The 22,975-nt window shown below is 42.5% G+C and overlaps 2 protein-coding genes across 2 annotated transcripts; both read left to right on the forward strand.

Annotated features, from left to right (window-relative positions):
- The first annotated feature begins 5,023 nt into the window (after positions 1-5,023).
- Positions 5,024-14,673, forward strand: LOC135556659 (small ribosomal subunit protein uS15-like). Its single transcript, XM_064990033.1, has 6 exons — positions 5,024-5,122; positions 5,587-5,635; positions 7,074-7,152; positions 12,134-12,303; positions 13,987-14,087; positions 14,602-14,673. The coding sequence occupies exons 1-6, from the start codon at positions 5,100-5,102 to the stop codon at positions 14,633-14,635; spliced, it is 456 nt and encodes a 151-aa protein (XP_064846105.1). The 5' UTR covers positions 5,024-5,099; the 3' UTR covers positions 14,636-14,673.
- Positions 14,674-14,761: 88 nt separating this feature from the next.
- Positions 14,762-18,356, forward strand: ppp1r15b (protein phosphatase 1, regulatory subunit 15B). The gene is made up of 3 exons (XM_064990032.1): positions 14,762-15,395; positions 15,762-17,089; positions 17,705-18,356. The coding sequence occupies exons 1-3, from the start codon at positions 15,212-15,214 to the stop codon at positions 17,957-17,959; spliced, it is 1,767 nt and encodes a 588-aa protein (XP_064846104.1). The 5' UTR covers positions 14,762-15,211; the 3' UTR covers positions 17,960-18,356.
- Positions 18,357-22,975: the final 4,619 nt, after the last annotated feature.

Raw genomic sequence — 22,975 nt, forward strand, 5'->3', positions numbered from 1 at the left:
CTTCTGACCCACTGGAATTTTGACACAGTGAATTATAAGTGAAATAATCCGTCTGTAAACAATTGTTGGAAAAATGACTTGTGTCATGCACAAAGTAGATGTCCTAACTAACTTGCCAAAACTATAGTTTGTTAACAAGAAATTTGTGGAGTGGTTGAAAAATTAGTTTTAATGATTCCAACCTAAGTGTATGTAAACTTCCGACTGTAGGTAAGGGTAAAATGACTATGCATAGATAAAACAGCGAGTAGCAGCAATGTAAAAACAAAGGGGGTGGGGAGTCAATGCAAATAGTTTGGGTGGCCATTTGATTAATTGTTATGGCTTGGGGGTAGAAGTTAAGGAAACTTTTGGACCTAGACTTGGCACTCCGGTACCGTTTGCCATGCGGTAGCAGAGAGAACAGTCTGACTTGTGTGACTGGAGTCGTGGGCGTGTTCGTCCCTCCTTTTCCTGTAGTCCATCTCCTTTGTCTTGCTCACATTGAGGGAGATGTTGTCCTGGCACCACGCTGCCAGGTCTCTGACGACCTCCCTAGGTGATCAGGCCTACCACAGTTGTGTTGTCAGCAAACTTAATGATAGTGTTTGAGTTGTGCTTGGCCACGCAGTCGTGGGTGAACAGGGAGTACAGGGCAGGACCAAGCACGCACCCCTGAGGGGCCCCCGTGTTCAGAATCAGCGTGGCAGATGTGTTGTTGCCTACACTTAGCACTTGGGGGCGGCCTATCAGGAAGTCCAGGATCCAGTTGTAGAGGGAGGTGTTTAGTCCCAGGGTCCTTAGCTTAGTGTTGAGCTTTGTGGGCACTATGGTATTGAACACTGAGCTGTACTCAATGAACAGCATTCTCACGTAGGTGTTCCTTTTGTCCATTTGGGAAAGGGGAGTGTGATTGAGATTGCGTCCTCTGAATCTGTTGGTGCGGTATGCTAATTGGAATGGGTCTGGCTGCCTTCGCTTTCTTGGGCACAGGGACTATGGTGGTAGGAATTAGACTCGGTCAGGGAGAGGTTGAAAATGTCAATGAAGACACTTGCCGGTTGTGCCGTGCATGTTCTGAGTACCCATCCTGGTAATCCTTCTGGCCCTGCGGCCTTGTGAATGTTGACCTGTTTAAAGGTCTTGCTCACATCAGCTACGGAGAGCACGATCACAAAGTCGTCCGGAACAGCTGGTGTTCTCATGCATGCTTCAGTGTTGCTTGCCTCAAAGGGAGCATAAGTCATTTTGCCAATCTGGTAAGCTCAAATCACTGGGCAGCTCGCGGCTGGGTTTCCCTTTGTAGTCTGTAATAGTTTTCAAGCCCTGCCACATCTGATGAGTGTCAGAGCCAGTGTAGTAGGATTCAGTCTTAGTCCTGTATTGATGTTTGATGGTTCATCTGAGTACATAGCGGGGTTTCTTATAAGTGTCTGGATTAGTGTCCCGCTCCTTGAAAGCGACAGCTCTAGCCTTTTAGCTTGGTGTGGATGTTGCCTGTAATCCATGGCTTCTGGTTGGGATATTACGTCATCGATGCACTTATTGATGAAGCCGATGACTGAGGCGGTATCATGCCCTTGGATGAATCCCGGAACATATTCCAGTCTGCTAGCAAAACAGTCCTTAAGTGTGGCATCCGCATCATCTGACCACTTCCGTATTGAGCGAGTCACTGGTACTTCCTGCTTTAGTTTTTGCTTCTAAGCAGGAATCAGGAGAATACAATTATGGCCAAATTTGCAAAATGGAGGGCGAGGGAGAGCTTTGTATGCGTCTCTGTGTGCCGAGTAAAGGTGGTCAAGAGTTTTGTGACATGCTGGTAGAAATGAGGTCAAACTGATTTAAGTTTGCCTGCATTAAAGTCCCTGGCCACTAGGAGCAGCGCTACTTGATTTTATTTTATTAGGTTCGCTTTTTAGTCCTCATTTGGACTAATCTTCCAGAGTCCTTAAACATTAAAAAAAATTATAATACGATCACATTTTGACATAACACACTGTTACAAACAGACATAATACACGGGCATATTGACCAGATAAATACTCTTAACAGTCTAAAAAGAATCAATCTATCTACCATAGTCCAGCCCAACTTTACGATGTATTTGTTTGAATTTATGTATTGAATGGTTTCTGGTTTGCTCAGATAAATTATTCAATTTCTTTATTGCTCTAAATCTAAATGTTATTTTGCCTATTTCTCCTTTCTGTCTGGATAATATATAGATGGTGCACAAACTAATCCTAGTATTTACTGAATGTCTGTCTCTTACTAACTGAATACTGTTGTGAAGAAAGTTTGGCTGTTTTAAATGGTGAACATTATGAATTAAAATAAGCGTTTTTTTACATTTTTTTTTCAATTATCTTGTTGATTGATGAGCATTTTCTTGTTTGCTTATACCGCTCCTTGAGTGCCGTCTTAGTGCCACCGTCGGTTTGTGGTGGTAAATAGATGGCTACGAAAAATATACAGTGTGATCTACAGCTTATCTTGAGGTACTCTACCTCAGGCGTGCAATACACCAAGACTAATTTAATATTAGACATTGCGCACCACCTGTTATTTGCAAGTAGACACACACCCCCACCCCTCGTCTTACCGGACGTAGCTGTTCTGTCCTGATGATGTATATTATCCGTGTTGTCGTTCAGCCACAACTCTGACACATAAGATATTACAGTTTTTATTGTCCCGGTGGTAGACGGGACAATATCTTGAACGGAGCTCATCCAGTTTATTCTCCAGTGATTGTACGTTGGCCAATAGAACGGATGGTAGGGTTACCCACTCGATGAATTCTCATATAAGCACCCTGATCTGCGCCCCTGTATTTTCAGCCATTTCTTTAACGCCTGCTACATTGGGCTAGTATTTCAATGCACCTGATTATCTCTTGGGGATCCAAAGGGCCAGGCAACCCTTGGGTTCTCCTTTGAAGCGTTAACCACAGCACACTATAGTCCTGCCTGTCTAATTGCAGCCTCAATGTGAGTCGTTTTAACAGATTCCCACAGAGGTATTTTTTGCATGGGACATTTACCTGAACTATGGAAACTTGGGAAGGAACTCAGAAAAAATGTTGGCTCGAAGCTGTTCCACAAAACCTCAGTGGAAATCGGGGCTGAAACAGCTAACAGTAAGTGTACCTTTTTATATTTGTCAAATTCTTTAAATTATATTTAAGTTGAGTGTTTCAAAACTGCATTGCAATCAAGGATCAATTGTTTATGGATACAATTTACTCCAGTCAATTGTTTAAAGCTTTGCTCAATTCCCCTCAGGTAATCCAAGAGGGATTCAATGACTCCAATCAATCAATCAATGGAATGCATTGGAGTCGGGCAGACTGGGATCAGAAATCGGCCCTGGCATTTAACACATCGGACAATTTTTCTTTCCTCTGCCCCCATCATTAGCCAGACAATTATCATTTAGCAGTAAAAACCTAAATTAGACAGGCCCACTGGCCTAAAACATTTTATTAAACTAAACAAAAATATAAATGCAATATGCAACTATTTAAGATTTATAAGGAAAGTCTATTGAAATAAATTCCTTAGGTCCAAAGCTATGGATTTCACATGACTGGGAAGAAAGATATGCATCTGTTAGTCACAGATACCTTCTTTTTTTCAAAGTAGTGGCGTGGATAATAAATCCAGTATCTGCTGTGACCACCATTTGCCTCATGCAGCGTGATACATCTCCTTGACATAGAGTTGACCCGGATGTTGATTGTGGCCTGTGGAATGTTGTCCCACTCTTTCAATGGTTGTGCAAAGTTGCTGGATATTGAAGGGAACTGAATCACGCTGTTGTACCCTTCATTCCAGAGTATCCCAAACATGCTCAATGGGTGGCAACATGTCTGGTAAGTATGCAGGCCATGGAAGAACTGGGTCATTTTCAGCTTCCAGGAATTATGTACAGAAATCTGATGAGCTTCCCTGAGATGGTTTCTGACAGTTTGTGCGAACCCACAGTTTGATCAGCTGTTCGGTGGCTGGTCTCAGACAATCCCTGATGTGAAGAAGCTGGATGGGGAGGTTCTGGACTGACGTGGTTACACGTGTTCTGCGGTTGTGAGGCCGATTGGACGTACTGACAAATTCTCTAAAACGACGTTGGAGGCGGCTTATGGTAGTGAAATTAACAAATTCTCTGGCAACCGTTCTGCTGGACATTCCTGCAGTCAGCATGTCAATCGCATGCTCCCTCGAGACATCTGTGGCATTGTGTTGTGTGACAAAAATGCGCAGTTTAGAGTGGCCTTTTATTATCCCCAGCACAAGGTGCACATGTGTAATACTCATGCTGTTTCATCAGCTTCTTGATATGCCACAACTGTCAGGTGGATGCAATATCTTGGAAAAGGTGAAATGCTCAATAACAGGGATATAAAACAAATTTGTGCACAGCATTTGAGAGAAATAAGCTTTTTTGGCTTATGGGAAATTTCTGGGATATTTTATTTCAGCTCATGAAACATGTTGTTTATATTTTTGTTGAGTATAGATAGACAAGCATTCTTTCCATATTACAGCCCAAAAATAAAATTATACTACTCATCTGACTAAAAATAGGGTTGATTTGAGGGTGGATATACCTCCAGCTCCATCCCTCAGTTTTACAGCTAAACAAGTTGCGATGCTGCGGTTCATTTAGCTGAGAAAGAAATGCAGGAATAAAAAATTTTAAAAAGTATTTTTTTAAATTATATATATTTTTTAACATAATACATCACTACATGTATATTTTTATGAAAAAAAACAACATAAAATAGCATTAAAAGTAAAAATATATATATTTTTTAATTACAAGAATTGACTTTCAAAAGTAAAAAAAAAATAAAAAAGGATAAAAAGCCAGGGGTTACAGTTGTATAAACTTATGGAAGAGTTGTAAGAATACAGTGTTTTTTGTTGTCGTTATTGACAAAAATATATATTTGAAATCTGTCCCTAAATGCAACATATTTTTACTTGAAATCCAATATCTATTATGAAATTCAGGATTGTGGCTATCTACTCAAGAACATCTGACGTCATTTCCCCACACAGACACAAAGTCGTCCTTTCAGTTGGCTGGAAGGCCTCTCTTCCTCTACCGCCATCATGGGTCGCATGCACGCTCCAGGGTAAGCTTTATTTTCTACGTATTAAAGTGTCTAAATTACATGTATTTACCATTTATACAATGGGAATATATTGTGTACACATAACATCCTCATTGAAACGTCGAAATTTCCCCAGTTACAATTAATTGGTTTGAACAAGCTACCCAGCAATAAGCTAGTTGCCGCTAGCTAATGTTAGTTAGCCAACACACTTCACTGCTTTCATAATCATGTCGGATGTGAAGTCGACAAGCTAATTTTTATCACTGGTTTATTAATGAGTTAGTCAGGCCTACGCCCTGGTTACTTTTTTTTGTCGTATTGTCTAAAATAGAGCCATTGGTTAATTAGTATTTGACAGCTGTAGCTATCTCGCTATTGCCACGTCAGTTGGTTCATTTATTTTGTAGCCAATGAATTGTACCGCACGCAACTTTTTTTACAGTCACAGTCTACTAATACATTTAATATAATTATTGTTTCAGAAAGGGCTTGTCCCAGTCGGCGTTGCCTTACAGGCGAAGTGTCCCCACTGTAAGTATAACGGTTCATCAATATTGTTGGGTCAATATTGGTCTGCTGTTTACTATACCAGTGGATGTAGGCAACTAGTGTCTACTATCTACATAAGACGGGTAAGTAAGAAGGTGACTAGACACCTACCTGTTGCAGTCCAATTTAATCAGATTTGAACTTGCCGATACTTTCTGAATTCTCACCATCTGATCTCTTCTCATAGATCAAGGTGGGTGTATTCATTCGTGGCACACCGGAGCATAACGTTTTACAATGGAAACCGTTTCCTCCAATTGCTTTGAAACATTGCGTGTTAGTTCTGTTTCGTGGCTGTTAATTATTTTGAAGCAGGGCAGCAGAGCGATGCCGTTTAACTACATCTACTATTTAAGAACATAACGGTTGCAACCGCTTTTATGTCAATTTGCAAAGTGTTTTCTGTGACACAACGTTTCGCTATGGTGTGCCACAAATGAGCACCCCAAAGTACTGCATGTCAGTGCTACTTGGATTAAGAGTCGTTACCTGCTCTTGATCAATGAGATGATATTTGGGAAAGACGATGGCAGTATGTTTTTTGGGGGGGCAGTCTAGTGGTTAAGAGTGTTAGGCCAGAAACCGAAAGGTTGCTGGTTGGAATCTCTGACCCGACCTAGGTGAAAGATCTGTCATTGTGCCCTTGTGCAAGGCACTTAACTCTAATTGCTTTTGAAAGTCACTCTGGATAAGCCCATGTGCTAAATTACTAAAATGTAATTTGTGTGCAAAAAAATACGAGCATTTTCTGACTGCCTGGTTATCGTGGGCCGCTAGCCACAGAAGTTTAAGCCACTTTCCAAAACTAGAATGAAGTATCGACAAGTTAAGTTTGGTTGAAATGCTTCTGTATTTGGTGAGTATGGGGCCAATGGCAATATGTAACCGTGTGTGCGAACACCACATACCTGGTTAGTGTGACTAGGTGTTACTCTCGTCATTTCCTGATCTGCTCGCTGGACACTGACTCCAAATGGATATGAAAAGGTTCCTCAGTCCCCGGGGGTATTCAATAGTCGCACATTGTTGCAAAATGCTTTAGAACAGTGCAACAAAAAGCGGCAAATAAAGTATAAAAAAATATGCCTCGTTCTTTAAAAAAAACGCTGCATTCCAACTGCAAGCTAGGTAGCTAACGCTAAAGCAGCCTGCCCATTGTATTCTAAGACTCTGCAGCTTTTCATCCCAACAATATGCGTCACACTTTGGATTCCATTGGCCTGCTTCAGCATTAGCTTGGAGATGGAAGGCTGTTTTTTATGAATAAACTAAATGCATTTTGCTACATTTGATTTTAAATAATCGGGAATAGCCTTTTCTGACTCAAGTCCTGGATTGAGGAACATTTTCATATCCGTTTTGAGTTTGGGTTGTGTGAGGTGATCATCGGCCGTAATACTCTTATGGTCTTCTCTTCCAGTGGCTGAAGCTGGCCTCTGATGATGTCAAGGAACAGATCTTCAAGCTGGCCAAAAAGGGATTGACCCCCTCTCAGATTGGTAAGGTTAAGTACTCCACAGTGTAATAGGAATTAACACAAAAGTAGAGCTGTCATTGATTTTTGTATTGATATTATCAATCTGGTTTAATTCAAGGAGAACACCTCCAGCACAGAATTACATAAAATGTCTGACTGGGCTCTTGGAGACAGGTGCTTTATATTCTAATTAGATTGTACAAAATGTTCTCTAAACATTTACGTTCAAGTAATTTAGCAGACGCTCTTATCCAGAGCAACTTACAGTAAGAACACTGGAAATCATGCATACCGAAAGGGGAAATGTATAAATATGCTAAGCATTGTGTTAATCACTCTTAAAGCTGCAGTATGTAACTTTTTGGGGGACATGACCAAATTCATATAGAAATGAGTTACAGATCGTCATTGAAAGCAAGTCTTAAGAAGCAATAGATTGGTTCCAAGTGCGCAATTTCTATTCAGCGTCCTTTGGTTTTGTACATTGGCTTCAAATAGCTGAAAATACAATATTTTTCGTAATGGAAAATATATATTCACATTGGCTTCGATGGTACAATGATTCTCAACACTATACTTGCTTATTTTGTCACAAACTGAAATTAGGCAAACTATTAGTTTTTTAGCAACCAGGAAATGGAGGAGCGATTTCTGCATAGTGGGTCTTTAACTGAATATCAGCTAGGCTGGTTATCTGTAGAGAATTGCCATATTAACTCAGCTTTGTCTGTTCTATAGAGTTATTATCTATAGACTCAACCCCCAGGTACTATTATTATTTTACTTATATTAGAGATGTCTACAGATACAGCACCAGAGACTCTTAATATATTTAAGAGCATCTAAAAACCTTTTTATATAATCCTGCGCTGTTGAGTGGAACAAATGATCACATCAACTCAAAGCCCATGTTGACCATAACGTAGTTACAAATATAGAAATATATATATATTTTTTATTTTTTTACCTGTAACTAGGAAAGTCAGTTAAGAACAAAATCTTATTTACAATGACGGCCAAACCCGGGCGACGCTGGGCCAACGTGCGCCGCGCTATGGGACTCATTCAAAGAAAACGGTCTAATCCGGTTCTGGGACCACGCTGGAAATTCGTCCAACTTTTTTGTGAAATCCCTGTCATGTTTTTATTATTGAAAAAAAAAAATCAAATCAAATTTTTATTTGTCACATACACATGGTTAGCAGAAGTTAATGCGAGAGTAGCGAAATGCTTGTGCTTCTAGTTCCGACAATGCAGTAATAACCAACGAGTAATCTAGCTAACAATTCCAAAACTACTACCTTATACACATAAGTGTAAAGGGATAAAGAATATGTACAAGAATATGTAAAGATATATGAATGAGTGACGGTACAGAGCGGCATAGGCAAGATGCAGTAGATGGTATCGAGTACAGTATATACATATGAGATGAGTAATGTTGGGTATGTAAACATTATATTAAGTAGCATTGTTTAAAGTGGCTAGTGATATATTTTACATCAATTCCCATTATTAAAGTGGCTGGAGTTGAGTCAGTGTGTTGGCAGCAGCCACTCAATGTTAGTGGTGGCTGTTTAACAGTCTGATGGCCTTGAGATATAAGCTGTTTTTCAGTCTCTCGGTCCCTGCTTTGATGCACCTGTACTGACCTCGCCTTCTGGATGATAGCGGGGTGAACAGGCAGTGGCTCGGGTGGTTGTTGTCCTTGATGATCTTTATGGCCTTCCTGTGACATCGGGTGGTGTAGGTGTCCTGGAGGGCAGGTAGTTTGCCCCCGGTGATGCGTTGTGCAGACCTCACTACCCTCTGGAGAGCTTTACGGTTGTGGGCGGAGCAGTTGCCGTAGCAGGCGGTGATACAGCCCGACAGTATGCTCTCTATTGTGCATCTGTAGAAGTTTGTGAGTGCTTTTGGTGACAAGCCGAATTTCTTCAGCCTCCTGAGGTTGAAGAGGCGCTGCTGCGCCTTCACGATGCTGTCTGTGTGGGTGGACCAATTCAGTCTGTCTGTGATGTGTACGCCGAGGAACTTAAAACTTACTACCCTCTCCACTACTGTTCCATTGATGTGGATAGGGGGGTGTTCCCTCTGCTGTTTCCTGAAGTCCACAATCATCTCCTTAGTTTTGTTGACGTTGAGTGTGAGGTTATTTTCCTGACACCACACTCCGAGGGCCCTCACCTCCTCCCTGTAGGCCGTCTCGTCGTTGTTGGTAATCAAGCCTACCACTGTTGTGTCGTCCTCAAAACTTGATGATTGAGTTGGAGGCGTGCGTGGCCACGCAGTCGTGGGTGAACAGGGAGTACAGGGGAGGGCTCAGAACGCACCGTTGTGGGGCCCCAGTGTTGAGGATCTTCGGGGTGGAGATGTTGTTGCCTACCCTCACCACCTGGGGGTGGCCCGTCAGGAAGTCCAGTACCCAGTTGCACAAGGCGCGGTCGAGACCCTGGGTCTCGAGCTTGGTGACGAGCTTGGAGGGCACTATGGTGTTAAATGCCGAGCTGTAGTCGATGAACAGCATTCTCACATAGGTATTCCTCTTGTCCAGATGGGTTAGGGCAGTGTGCAGTGTGGTTGAGATTGCATCGTCTGTGGACCTATTTGGGCGTTAAGCAAATTGGAGTGGGTTTAGGGGGTCAGGTAGGGTGGAGGTGATATGGTCCTTGACTAGTCTCTCAAAGCACTTCATGATGACAGAAGTGAGTGCTACGGGGCGGTAGTCGTTTAGCTCAGTTACCTTAGCTTTCTTGGGAACAGGAACAATGGTGGCCCTCATGAAGCATGTGGGAACAACAGACTAGGATAGGGATTGATTGAATATGTCCGTATACACACCAGCCAGCTGGTCTGCGCATGCTCTGAGGGCGCGGCTGGGGATGCCGTCTGGGCCTGCAGCCTTGCGAGGGTTGACACATTTAAATGTTTTCCTCACGTCGGCTGCAGTGAAGGAGAGTCCGCATGTTTTGGTTGCGGGCCGTGTCAGTGGCACTGTATTGTCCTCAAGCGGGCAAAAAAGTTATTTAGTCTGCCTGGGAGCAAGACATCCTGGTCCGTGACAGGGCTGGTTTTCTTTTTGTAATCCGTGATTGACTGTAGACCCTGCCACATACCTCTTGTGTCTGAGCCGTTGAATTGAGATTCTACTTTGTCTCTATACTGACGCTTAGCTTGTTTGATTGCCTTGCCGAGGGAATAGCTACACTGTTTGTATTCGGTCATGTTTCCTGTCACCTTGCCCTGATTAAAAGCAGTGGTTTGCGCTTTAAGTTTCACACGAATGCTGCCATCAATCCACAGTTTCTGGTTTGGGAATGTTTTAATCGTTGATATGGGAATGACATCTTCAACGCACGTTCTAATGAACTTGCTCACCGAATCAGCGTATTCGTCAATGTTGTTGTTTGATGCAATCCGAAACATATCCCAGTCCACGTGATGGAAGCAGTCTTGGAGTGTGGAATCAGATTGGTCGGACCAGTGTTGAACAGACCTCAGCGTGGTAGCAAATACACTGAACAAAAATATATAAACGCAATGACTTACAGTTCATATTACAGTCGATTTATATAAACTCATTAGGCCGTTTTCTATGGATTTCACATGACTGGGAATATACAGATGTGCATCTGTTGGTCACAGATGCCTGGATCAGAAAACCAGTCTCCTTCACATAGAGTTGATCGGGATGTTGATTCTGGCCTGTGGAATGTTGTGGCACTCCTCTTCAATGGCTGTACGAAGTTGCTGGATATTGGCGGGAGCTACAACATGCCGTTGTACATGTCGATCCAGGGCATCCCACACGTGCTCAATGTGTGACATGTCAGGTGAGTATGCAGGAATGGGACATTTTCAACTTCCAGGAATTGTGTACAGATCTTTGCGACATGAGGCCATGTATTATCATGCTGAACTGAAGTGGTGGCGGGGGATGAATGGCACGACAATGGGCCTCATGATCTCATCACGGTGTCGCTGCGTTCAAATTTCCGTCGATAAAATACAATTATGTTCGTTGTCCATAGCTTATTCCTGCCCATGCCATAACCCCACCACCACCATGGGGCACTGTTCAATCATTGACATCTGCAAACCACTCGCCCACATTTCTCCATACACGCAGTCTACCATCTTCCTGGTACAGTTGAAACCGGGATTTGTCCATGAAGAGCACACTTCTCCCGCATGCCAGTGGCCATCGAAGGTGAGCATTTGTCCACTGAAGTCTGTTACGACGCCAAACTACAGTCAGTGTGGATGACGAGCACACAGATAAGCTTCCTTGAGTCAGTTCCTGACGATTTGTAACTAAATTATTCAGTTGTGCAAAGCCACAATTTCATTAGCTGTCCGGGTGGCTGGTCTCATGATCCCACAAGTGAAGAAGCTGGATGTGAAGGTCTTTAGCTGGCATGGTTACATGTAGTCTTCGGTTGGATGTACTGCCAAATTCTCTAAAATGATGTTGGAGGCAGCTTGTGGTAGAGAAATTATTATTCAATTCTCTGGCAGCAGCTCTGCAGTCAGCTTGCCAATTGCACACTACCTCAACTTGAGACATCTGTTGCATTGTGTTGTGTCAAAACTGCACATTTTAGTGGCCTTTTATTGTCCCCAGCACAAGGTGCACCTGTGTAATGATCGTGCTGTTTAATCAGCTTCTTGATATGCCAAACCTTTTTATGCATATTTAAAAAAATAATAATAATAATAATAATGGCATCTCATGAAATATGCATGTTGCGTTTTTATATTTGTTCAATATAAAATCTATCAATACTAAGTATTCATGTTAGTAACAGCAAAAATGTTCCTCTTGCAGACAGTCCATGAATGAGAGCGATTAATATCTATTTGTTGTTAAGCTGGATTTTGGCTAGCTCCGGTGCTTGTCCGTTTCTTCATAGGCAGACACCATTGTTATGCCAGACAGGCATCCAGCCTTGATATAGGTCATTTCTCTTGACTGTCCAGTTTCCTTCCTCCCCCTCTGTGTCCAGGTGTCATTCTAAGGGACTCCCACGGTGTGGCCCAGGTGCGTTTTGTCACCGGCAACAAGATTTTGAGGATCCTCAAGACCAAGGGCCTGGCCCCAGACCTCCCAGAGGACCTGTATCACCTCATCAAGAAGGCTGTGGCTGTCAGGAAGCATCTGGAGAGGAACAGAAAGGTGAGCAGGCTCACATAACATTAAGAAAAGTGTCCTTCCTTGTAGGCTTATGGCTGATCTTAATATGGCTTGATTTCACAGTAAGGTCTACACTTGTATTTGAAAAAGTTTGATTTGATGGGTGAAATCTAGTCATGACCGATCAGTTTTTACTACAAGGGTCTGGAGGTTTGTTTTTACTTATGTTGCATTGTATTCAGATGAGCAGGCTCACATAACATTAAGAAAAGTGTCCTTCCTTGTAGGCTTATGGCTGATCTTAATATGGCTTGATTTCACAGTAAGGTCTACACTTGTATTTGAAAAAGTTTGATTTGATGGGTGAAATCTAGTCATGACCGATCAGTTTTTACTACAAGGGTCTGGAGGTTTGTTTTTACTTATGCTGCATTGTATTCAGATAAGCTGTCTCTTCAAGTCACTCCATCGATCTGATAGAAGTGAACGTTATGGGGTAGAAACTACTAGACGGCGCTCTTGCCTACGTCTATGGAAGAGAAAAGGGACACATTTTTGGGAATGAAGCTACACAAGACATGTATCCAGATGTCAAGCAGGTTTTTGAAAGAACCAGAATGCATGTGTTGCGTTCATTACACACACAAACATAGCATACATTTTGAAATGAAAGGGGTACTACTGAAGCTTGTCCAACAAGAATGCTCAATTTTCACTATCTGTTCCAAACGATTTCCCCCATTTTGAGTCTAATTAACAATAACCAGGTTACTAATGTATTTTATACATTATTTCTCTGAACCAAATATTGTGTGCTGCACTAGCTAGCTACTCTAACATCCGATAGTCGACGTGACCCCCATCTCACAATTGGCAAAGTAGGCCAACCAATGTAATCATGTTTTTCTGTCACAAGATACTTTTGTTCATGTAGTGTATGTGGACACTTGCTTGTCACATATTAATTCCAAAATCATGAGCATTAATATGAAGTTGGTCACTAGAACATTCTGCCCTAGATATTGGAACATCGCTGCGGGGACTTGCTTCCATTCAGCCTCGAGCATTAGTAAGGTTGGGCACTAATGTTGGTCGATTGGGCATTCCAATTCATCCCAAGGGTGTTTGGTGTTGAGGTCAGGGCTCTGTGCAGGCCAGTAAAGTTCTTCCAAACTATTTCTGTATGGACCTTGCTTTGTGCACAGGGGCATTGTCATGCTGAAACAGGAAAGGGCCTTCCCCAAACTGTTGCCACAAAGTTAGAAGCACAGAATCATCTAGAATGTCATTGTGTGCTGTGGCGTTAAGATTTCCCTACACTGGAACTAAGGGGCTTAGCCCGAACCATGGAAAAACCGCCCCAGACCATTATTCCTCCTCCACCAAACTTTAGAGTTGGCACTATGCATTTGAGCAGGTAGGGTTCTCCTGGCATCCTCCAAACCCAGATTCATCCATCAAACTTCCAAACTGTCAGCAACGGTTGTGGCTGAATCCACTAATATGAAAGGGTGTCCACATACGTTTGTGTGTGTGTGTTTCTAGATATATATAGTATGTTGATTACAGCATATTTTGAGTCATATCATGGACTGCACACTCCCTTCTTGGCTGGGTGTTTTTGTACTGCATGTGGGGAGGAGTCATGTTCACGCTCTTCAAGAATCAATTGTCAAGATTTTTTGTTTCTAGATATGCTAATATCTGTACCCGTGTTCTTTGCAGGACAAGGATGCCAAGTTCCGCCTGATCCTCACCGAGAGCAGGATCCACAGGCTGGCCCGTTACTATAAGACCAGGAGAGTAGTTGCTCCCAACTGGAAGTAGTATGTACCCAAAACCTCTGTCAGGGAAATGTTTTACCCCTGATAAATCACATTATATTACTGTATCAAGCCACTGTCTTTGCCATTCATCCTGCACAATTCACAGTCCTGCTCTGTAAGAGATGAGATATATTTTGTGCCAGAGGAACTTTGGGGGTCAATTAGCAGAGTGGCTGCACTGTGTCAACTCTTCCAGTCACCTTCAAACAGTGTTGTATAAACACTCCAACCAATGGTTTAGTTTCTGGGATTTCCAGTACTCTATTAATTTGATTCACATAGGCTTATTCAGACTGATCTGGGGTCAGATATAAATGATTAGAAAGTGAGTAATTATTTAGGATTTTAAAGTAAAGCCTTGAAATGAGTGTGGTTTCCTGGATTAATGTTGGGTATTGAAATGCAAAGCAGTTATGTATTTTCCTCATGGTTGTTTTGTGTTAAACTTTTGGTTTATAAAAGTAGACTTGTGTTTTCCTATTTCTAATCATTTCCATCTGTTTCTGTTTTACAGTGAGTCGTCAACAGCTTCTGCTCTGGTGGCATAATCATCACGTTTTGGAGAAATAAAGAATTTGGATTCAAATATTAATTTGTCTTTATTTGAAGAGGAAATGTTTGAGAATAGTTTGTTTTGCTTTATGAAGCCCACCATTGAATAACACTTCGGCATGAAATGGATAGTGAAAGCTGTCTTTGTTATTGTGCTATCTTCAATTTAAATTCACACTGACCGAAAGGGGTAAACGGGAATTTACGGGCACTTTCAGTGCGTCACTAAAACAGGGGCAGTGTCAACAATGGGGTACTTGGGTGTAACTGACACTTACTTGGTCCAATCACATGTTTTACGACGCGACTTGTTTGTCCAATCACATCATGTTATGACGACACGACTTGTTTATAGTAGGGCAGTGTCGCAATCATTTGACATTCACTCTACTAGCTACAACGAACGACAGGAAATATGGCGCCACTAATCAACATTTGAGATTTTATATAGGTGGAAAGAAATACATTCTGGTGAAAATGAAGCCTTTTCGTATAGTACGACAACTGACGGAGAATAATCTATTTGTTTTGGACGAGGAATATCAGAATACGTGAGGATAATTCCTAGGATCATGGACATCGCTCAAGAAAAAATGGCATCAAGTGTTGATTTTAGGAAGGCTTCTCATCGAACTGCGATGGAGAGGTTTGGCGACGGGGGTATGGCGCTTCTACCGTGGACCAAGCACGTACTGACCGTACTGTGGGAACAACTACGGGTGTTGGTCCATGTCATTTACTACAGCTTCTTGGCAGGTAAATTTGATGCAACAGAAACCTCCGTGTTTATTTTGTATGTGTGGTAAATGTGGCCCGGGTCAGACTGCTAACTTGTGTTTTGTTACTGTACAACAGGCGACAGTAACAGACCCAGTTTCTAAACCCTGCTGTACTATCTTTGGTAACAATATATCGGTGGCTTACGTTTTAGAACACGGACAGAATGTACTAGTGACGTTACAAAGTAACAAATGCCGGATTTGGAACTACTGTTGCCATTATATTGTCATATTTGTGTTAATTGTTAAATCCATAGTCTGGTTTAATCAGGAAAAAAAGAGGTCAATTTTTTAAAATTAATTTATTGTGAGCCTAATCTTTTTGTTTTGTTCTTTTTAACAGTTTTCCAAATGTTCAGGTTTGAAGTTCACCTGAGAATCACGGATGAAACTGGTCAACACGTCCAGCACATGACCACGGCATCAAATCCAGCCGACTCCTTCCTCTTCTCCTCATTGTTTGACAGTGAAGAAAGTGTCATGCTTGCTGGCTCTAACCCCCTATCGAATTTCTGTGGGGACGTGGGTGATTCTTTCTCTGGGAATCCCCACGCAGGGTCCCTTCTGTCTAGCCTACGGGCTGAGGAGCTGTGCTGCGGATTGGTGGACGACTTTGTGTCCCGCGCCACAATGGATAGCGAAGATGGACTTTGCCTTGGACTCCACCCCAGCTGGAAACTGGGCTTTCCAGGTGACTGGAACCTGTTTATGAGCAGCACTGACAGCAGCTCCAGCTCAGATGAAATGTGTTGCAAGAACAAGGAGAAAGTGTTTGGCTTCAAACCCAAACATGACACCACTGAAGATGATATGGATCTTAACTGGGGAAAGGAGGCTGACCGAAACATGGGTGAGTTTGACAGCGAGGACAGTAAAGCACTTTGGGAGTCCTTGTCCATCTCCAGCGACCCCTATAACCCTCTATCTTTCTCCGCCTGCATTTCAAGTTGCTCCAATATGGCGGAAAGGGAAAATGATTGTGTTGGGAGCCGCCTCGAATGTAACTTATCCAGCAGGCCCGGCGAAGACCTTCAAGAGACCTGCGGTGGCGTGAACTTCTGGAGCAGCCGTTCAGATAGTGAAAGCAGCTGGGGCAGTTCGGAAGGTTCGTGCGCAGACCTGGACAAAGAGGAGAGTGAGAGGCTCTGGGAGCTCTTCACCAGCCCCACCGACCCATATAACCCCCTGTGCTTCACGGCATCTGTAGTCAGCTCAGTCCCTCACACAGACAAAACACTTACACACTTCCAGGAGGCTGAAGGGGCCTCAGTCATGACCTCATGTTCTTCTGACACAGAGAGGGAGAGTGTGGGCCATTCCTCTTCTGATGATGATGAGGAGCAGCATCTATGGATGTCCCTCTCCCAAAACAACGACCTTTACCACCCTCTGAACTTCCATGCCTGCTTCCAGAGATCCCCGAAAACCACAGAACCACCTGCCTTCAGCACTAAAGACCCACTTACTCCACATAGCTGCCCCACAGAGACACCACTCGGCCAGGCTAAGCAGAGGGGGACCAAAAACCCCCAAACAACCAGGCCCACAAAGCCTTGTCTACCCAAGAGACCGCAGAAGCAGCATTGCCACCCAGCTACTACACTGGTGCCCTGGAGGAGACCTGAAGCTAAAGTAACACAGGAAGACAAGGACATCCATCCTCTAAAAAAGGTTATTATAGTTCTCCGTGTTCTACATCCCACAGTCTATAGTCCAAGTTCTAGCGTTACCACCTTAAATATGATGTACCACTATCACATCCTCCATATAAACATACACAACTAAACCTGGGCTATTTATAGCTCAAACTTGACATATTAGCTAAACAATGAACACACAAGAAATCCAGTTCACACTACTTGAATATTAGGAACTGCATGTTAGGATGGTAGAACCACCAATTTACTCAGGAAAAACTTGGTATTAACAACCAAGGTATGTGATTACAGATAGGTCATGTCACTTACAGTATTGTTTATGGTGAGGTCAGTCTGACACTTCTGCCTCATAAGCACTCACCCAAGCCCTTGTTTATGGTTGGTTAGCAACAACAGAGGTTGTCATGACTAACCCTGTCATGTGATACGAGTCAGCAGAGAGTTCATTTCCAGTTAATTGGTGTTGTGCGAGTCAGTCTGACGCTCCAGTCAAATGCTCTTTTTAACACAACTGGATTAGAATATTTAAATGGAACCTAAACTGCCCATTCTGTTATATTCTTAACTACAATAATGTGCAATTGAAGAAGACCTTATCTGACTCTGACACCTGTTTTATATGTTTTAGGTGCGGTTCTCACCACTTGTTCAGGTCCACGTGATGCGTACTTGGCCCTTCGCTAGGCATGTGTCTCGCAAAGGACCCTGGGAGGAGCTAGCCCGAGACCGAGGCCGGTTCCGAAGGAGGATCCAGGAAGCAGAGCAGACCATTGACTACTGCTTCAGTCAGTCTCACAGAGAGAAGATCTGGGCCAATCTGCTTAGCATTTCAACATCAGCCACACCTCTGGTCCAAGAGCTCCGAACAAGTGTCTTTCCATAATTTTCTATTAGACTTTTGACTGGTTGCAATGCAACACATGTTTTTAGGTCCATTAGAACAAATGTGGTCCTAGGCCAATAGGATTTGGCATCAAATGTTACCCACACTGTACCTCAAAACACTCAAGTGATTGTTGCACTGATTTTATATTTATTATAGTTTTTAATCTTGTATGTAATGTACTTTTGTATGCCTTACTCATTGATCCAGCTATGTAATTTATTCATGCCCTATGGAGCTTGTTTTTATTGTGAATGTTTTAAGTGTTTGAATTGTATCAGTTTTGAAATGTTCATCTTTATCCAGGAATGTGGTGTATTTAGAACTCTTATTATTATTAGCAGATGGTATTTGTGATCATACCGTAGTTAATAAATAACCTTGTTTCACACCATAATCATAATGGACTGTCTATATTCGTCTTAACACACTCTGAATGTTCCGAAGCAGGTTATAGGAAGGATTCACCCACTTGGAATGCTATATAGATTCTGTGCATCTCTGAGCAGTGTAACATTCAAAAGACTGAATCTTGCTTTAACACGATTAGGACTTTGGAAAAGACGCAACTAAGCATCTACTTTTACATGTCAGTTACGTGAAGAATCAGGATAAATTCTGTTGGGGTGATTTTTTTTTTTTACTGGAAAGCTGTTGTAGTACTGGGACAAGACTTGGATTCAAGTCATGTTGTTTAATGACTCGTGACTCGACCAGTGGTGACATCGTCAGTCTCTCCCTTGCATATTTCAACATTCTAGCTATAATGGCAAACGTTAGATACACAGCAAATTTTCCAGTGTTTAAAGTACATTATTGGTTTGTGTAAAGCCTTATTTGCATATTTCCAAGAGGACCTTGCCACAAGTTGTATTTACCCCACCATGACTTTGTTAGTGACAGAGACTTAGTTACATTCATTCACACATTTTGAGTCCTGTGCCCTTCAAGTGAGATCCTAAGCAAATATGTTATTATTCAAATTAAATTCTTAAACACAATGCAAGTAATATGGCCTTATTTGAGAGCCTAGTTTTGCCTTTATACAGTGGCCTGAAACTGATGGTTTTCAGGCATACGAATTGCATTATGATGGCTTACACAATGTGTAATTCCTATTGGAATCCAGCCCGAGTGGGGATATCCAATATGTTTGTTTTTATTCACCAGCAGCCTGGATTCAGAACGACTGTGACTGCCGGGTTGGGAAGCAGTGACTGCCGGGTTGAGAAGCAGTGACTGATTGTTCGCGAACGAATAGGACTTTGAGGGGCTCTTTTTGGTGAACGTTGGGAACCGAATCGCATCGGTAAAAGAGCCGTAAATTCGGATCCCTGATTTCCATACGGCTACTATTGCTTTTTGAGTTTCAAACAACCATTATCTGCAAAAAAGTTACAAATTAATTATCTGAAGATTGTGAATCCCCACTGCAGAAACGGTAAATAGAGGGGAGAGCGCTTCTTTCTGGTCCACGCTTATTTTTGCAGTACGTAAAAAAATAATTGCATGCTATCTAATCAGTTGACAATGTAAACATGTATTTGATCGTGCATGTCACGATCTGACACAATTGTAGCTTACTTTCTGGGCATAACATTAGAGCTTTTCAATGTCGTCATGGATCTTGTCATAGAATTACGAGTTAGATCCTATTACTGTTTTATGTGTTCTAGGTGGTGTTCTAGCCGAGTCAAATGATGCAACTCATCCAAAATGCTTTTAAAATGCACATCACTAAACTTTTGGGAAGAATATGTTATGAGACTACCTAAACCATCTAAACTGGTACAACCATTTCAATAATGGGTGCAATAAGTCCAAGTAACAGATTTGATTAGTTTAGAAAAATGTATGTTATTTATATTTGAGTTGGACAAGATTAATTCATCAAACAATGTACATGCAAAAACAGATATTGAAACAAACATCTCTAAAAATGAACCTACAATAGAGCATGCTGGGAAATATGTTGGGGAAAGTGGTTTTGGTTCAACTCTGGTTATTAACACCAACAATGGGGTTAATTTACCACTGTGTTAATTTAACACCTGAATCAACACTAGAAATGCAACACTGAAAATCAGCACTAGGTAACACTGGCCAATTTGCTGTGTAGCTACAATATTTGGAGTATATACGTTGACTCTTGTGTGGGGTCAACCAAACCTATATGTCTGTCATTGTATTACACAGAAGTCACTTCATGTCAATAACTTCAATGACTAATGATATGGACTTTGGGTTGGATTCAATCTGTATCGCTGAAGTTCAGCATTAAAGTGTGATTGAAATTTAAAGGCAACGTTCCTCTGTTAGCAGAGTCTGCATTCACGGTAAACACTGCATATGTTGGCTCAATCAGAAATTACTTTTAAATTTCGATCATGCAATCTATAACGCTTCAGCGATACAGATTGAGTCCAGCCCTTTGTCACATTTAGATTCAATGCCTTTTGTGGGCACAGCCATTACATGTAAAACCATTAGGCTTTCTGTCTCCGCCTTAGCATTGTGAAGTGCTTACAAAGCAGGCACTGTGTGGTCACCTGGGGTGTGTTTAGTGGAGTAAAAGTTCACAACGCTGGAGATAAAAATGTAATTTATAGAACTCACATGAGTCAGTGACAGAGAAACATGTCAGTTTTAACCTACAACATACCAGGATGGCTGTATTTTCTGTATAATGTTGCACCTTCCTGAATAACTCACTGTACTCCCTTAAAAATTCTCCACAATTCACATCATAAACCTAGTCACCTATCTACACTACATGATCAAAAGTATGTGGACACATGCTTGTCGAACATCTCATTCCAAAATCATGGGCATTAATATGGAGTTGGTCCCCCCTTTTCTGCTATAACAGCCTCCATTCTTCTGGGATAGCTTTCTACACAATGTTGGAACATTGCTGCGGGGACTTGCTTCCATTCAGCCTCGAGCATTAGTGATGTCGGACACTGATGTTTGGCAATTAGGCCTGGCTCGCAATCGGCATTCCAATTCATCCCAAAGGTGTTCGATAGGGTTGAGCTCAGGGCTCTGTGCAGGCCAGTCAAGTTTGTTCCACACTAATCTCGACAAACCATTTCTGTATGGACCTGGCTTTGTGCACTGGGGCATTGTCATGCTGAAACAGGAAAGGGCCTTCCCCAAACTGTTGCCACAAAGTTAGAAGCACAGAATCATCTAGAATGTCATTGTATGCTGTAGCGTTAAGATTTCCGTTCACTGGAACTAAGGGGCCTCGCCGAACCATGAAAAACAGCCACAGAACATTATAACTCCTCCACCAAACTTTACAGTTGGCACTATGCATTCGGGCAGGTAGCGTTCTCCTGGCATCCTAGCTTTACACCACTTCAGCCGACGCTTGGCAATGCACATGGTGATCTTAGTCTTGTGTACGGCTGCTCAGCCATGGAAACCCATTTCGTGAAGGTCCCAACGAACAGTAATTGTGCTGACGTTGCTTCCAGAGGCAGTTGAAACTCGGTAGTGAGTGTTGCAACCGAGGACAGGCGATTTTTACTCGCTAACCACTTCAGCACTCGGTGGTCCTGTTCTCTGAGCTTTTGTGGCCTACCACTTTGCAGCTGAGCCATTTTTGTTCCTAGACATTTCCACATCAAAATAACAGCACAGTTGACCAAGGCAGCTCTAGCAGGGTAGAAATTTGACAAACTGACTTGTTGGAAAGGTGGCATCCTATGACGGTGCCACATTGAAAGTCACTGATCTCTTCAGTAAGGCCATTCTACTGCAAATGTTTGTCTATGGAGGTTGCATGGCTTCTGTGTTCGATTTTACGCACATGTCAGCAACGGCTGGACTGAAATAGCCAAATCCACTAATTTGAAGATTTGTCCACATACTTTTGTATATTTAGTGTATTTTCACCTATCCCTCTCATTCACACCTTTATTCACTTTATTTTATTTACACACATTTCCCCCTCCTGCCCACTCGCTCATAGATTTACTCACTCTCATTTCGAGGGAAGATCCCTCCGAGACGGCATCCATGCTCAGAGAGACTGTACTGCAAGCATTGTGTAAGACAAGAGTTAAAAACAAAAGTATGATGAAATGACTTCCCTGGAGAAGAAATCAATTAGCATGTCCCTTGACACACACACTCACACTACATGAAGCCACCAGCAGGATGGTGTAAAGGTGTGCAATTGCTGACATGACTTTGCAATGCTTCCCAGCAGGTGACTCATGTGACCGATGCTTCGGTGAAATGTTTTCCTGTTGAGTGTTTTGATGTGTTGCACTCAGTCAGCACCACACCAAACCCAGTCGTACTGCCTAATGTATCCCCCGTTGCTCTTAGACGCAGTTCTGCTGAGAAGCTTATAAGGAGCTACAGATCCATCAGATTAGAGGATAGTCTTCATTGTATGTCACTAATGAATGCTCAATTCTACTCTATCCTACCTTAAGTCAACTAGTCACTTAAATGAACCTTTTATCTACTGTTGCAGTGAGGTGTTGTTTTGGGTAGCAGATCGTGATGAAGATAAGTAGTCTCCCGCTGTCATTCTCATGTGAGTGATGCTGAGGAAAAGAGAGAGAGAGTGATGCTGAGTGAGAAACAACAAGAGTGGGAGAGAGAATGACAGAGGATAGATAATGACATTGTCCCTCTTTCATTCTCTCTCCCTCTCTTGTTGTTTCTCAATCAGCACCACTCTCTCTTTCCTCAGCATTTCTAGCTCTTTTCCTCAGCTTCTCTCTCTTTTCCTCAGCTTCTCTCTCTTTTCCTCAGCATCTCTCTCTTTTCCTCAGCTTCTCTCTCTTTTCCTCAGCTTCTCTCTCTTTTCCTCAGCTTCTCTCTCTTTTCCTCAGCATCTCTCGCTCTTATCCTCCTACCTCCCATGCATCACTCTTTCAGGGTATCTGTAGCCATGGTGGTCTTTGACCCCTGTTTCTAGGCAACGGCAGGCAACGGCGGCGCATGGCGGAGTGGTGAAAGGATTGCAGGGGATTGCAGCATGTCTGCTGCTAT

The sequence above is a fragment of the Oncorhynchus masou genome, chromosome 15 (genome assembly GCF_036934945.1).
Source record: "Oncorhynchus masou masou isolate Uvic2021 chromosome 15, UVic_Omas_1.1, whole genome shotgun sequence".
Lineage (NCBI taxonomy): Eukaryota > Metazoa > Chordata > Actinopteri > Salmoniformes > Salmonidae > Oncorhynchus > Oncorhynchus masou.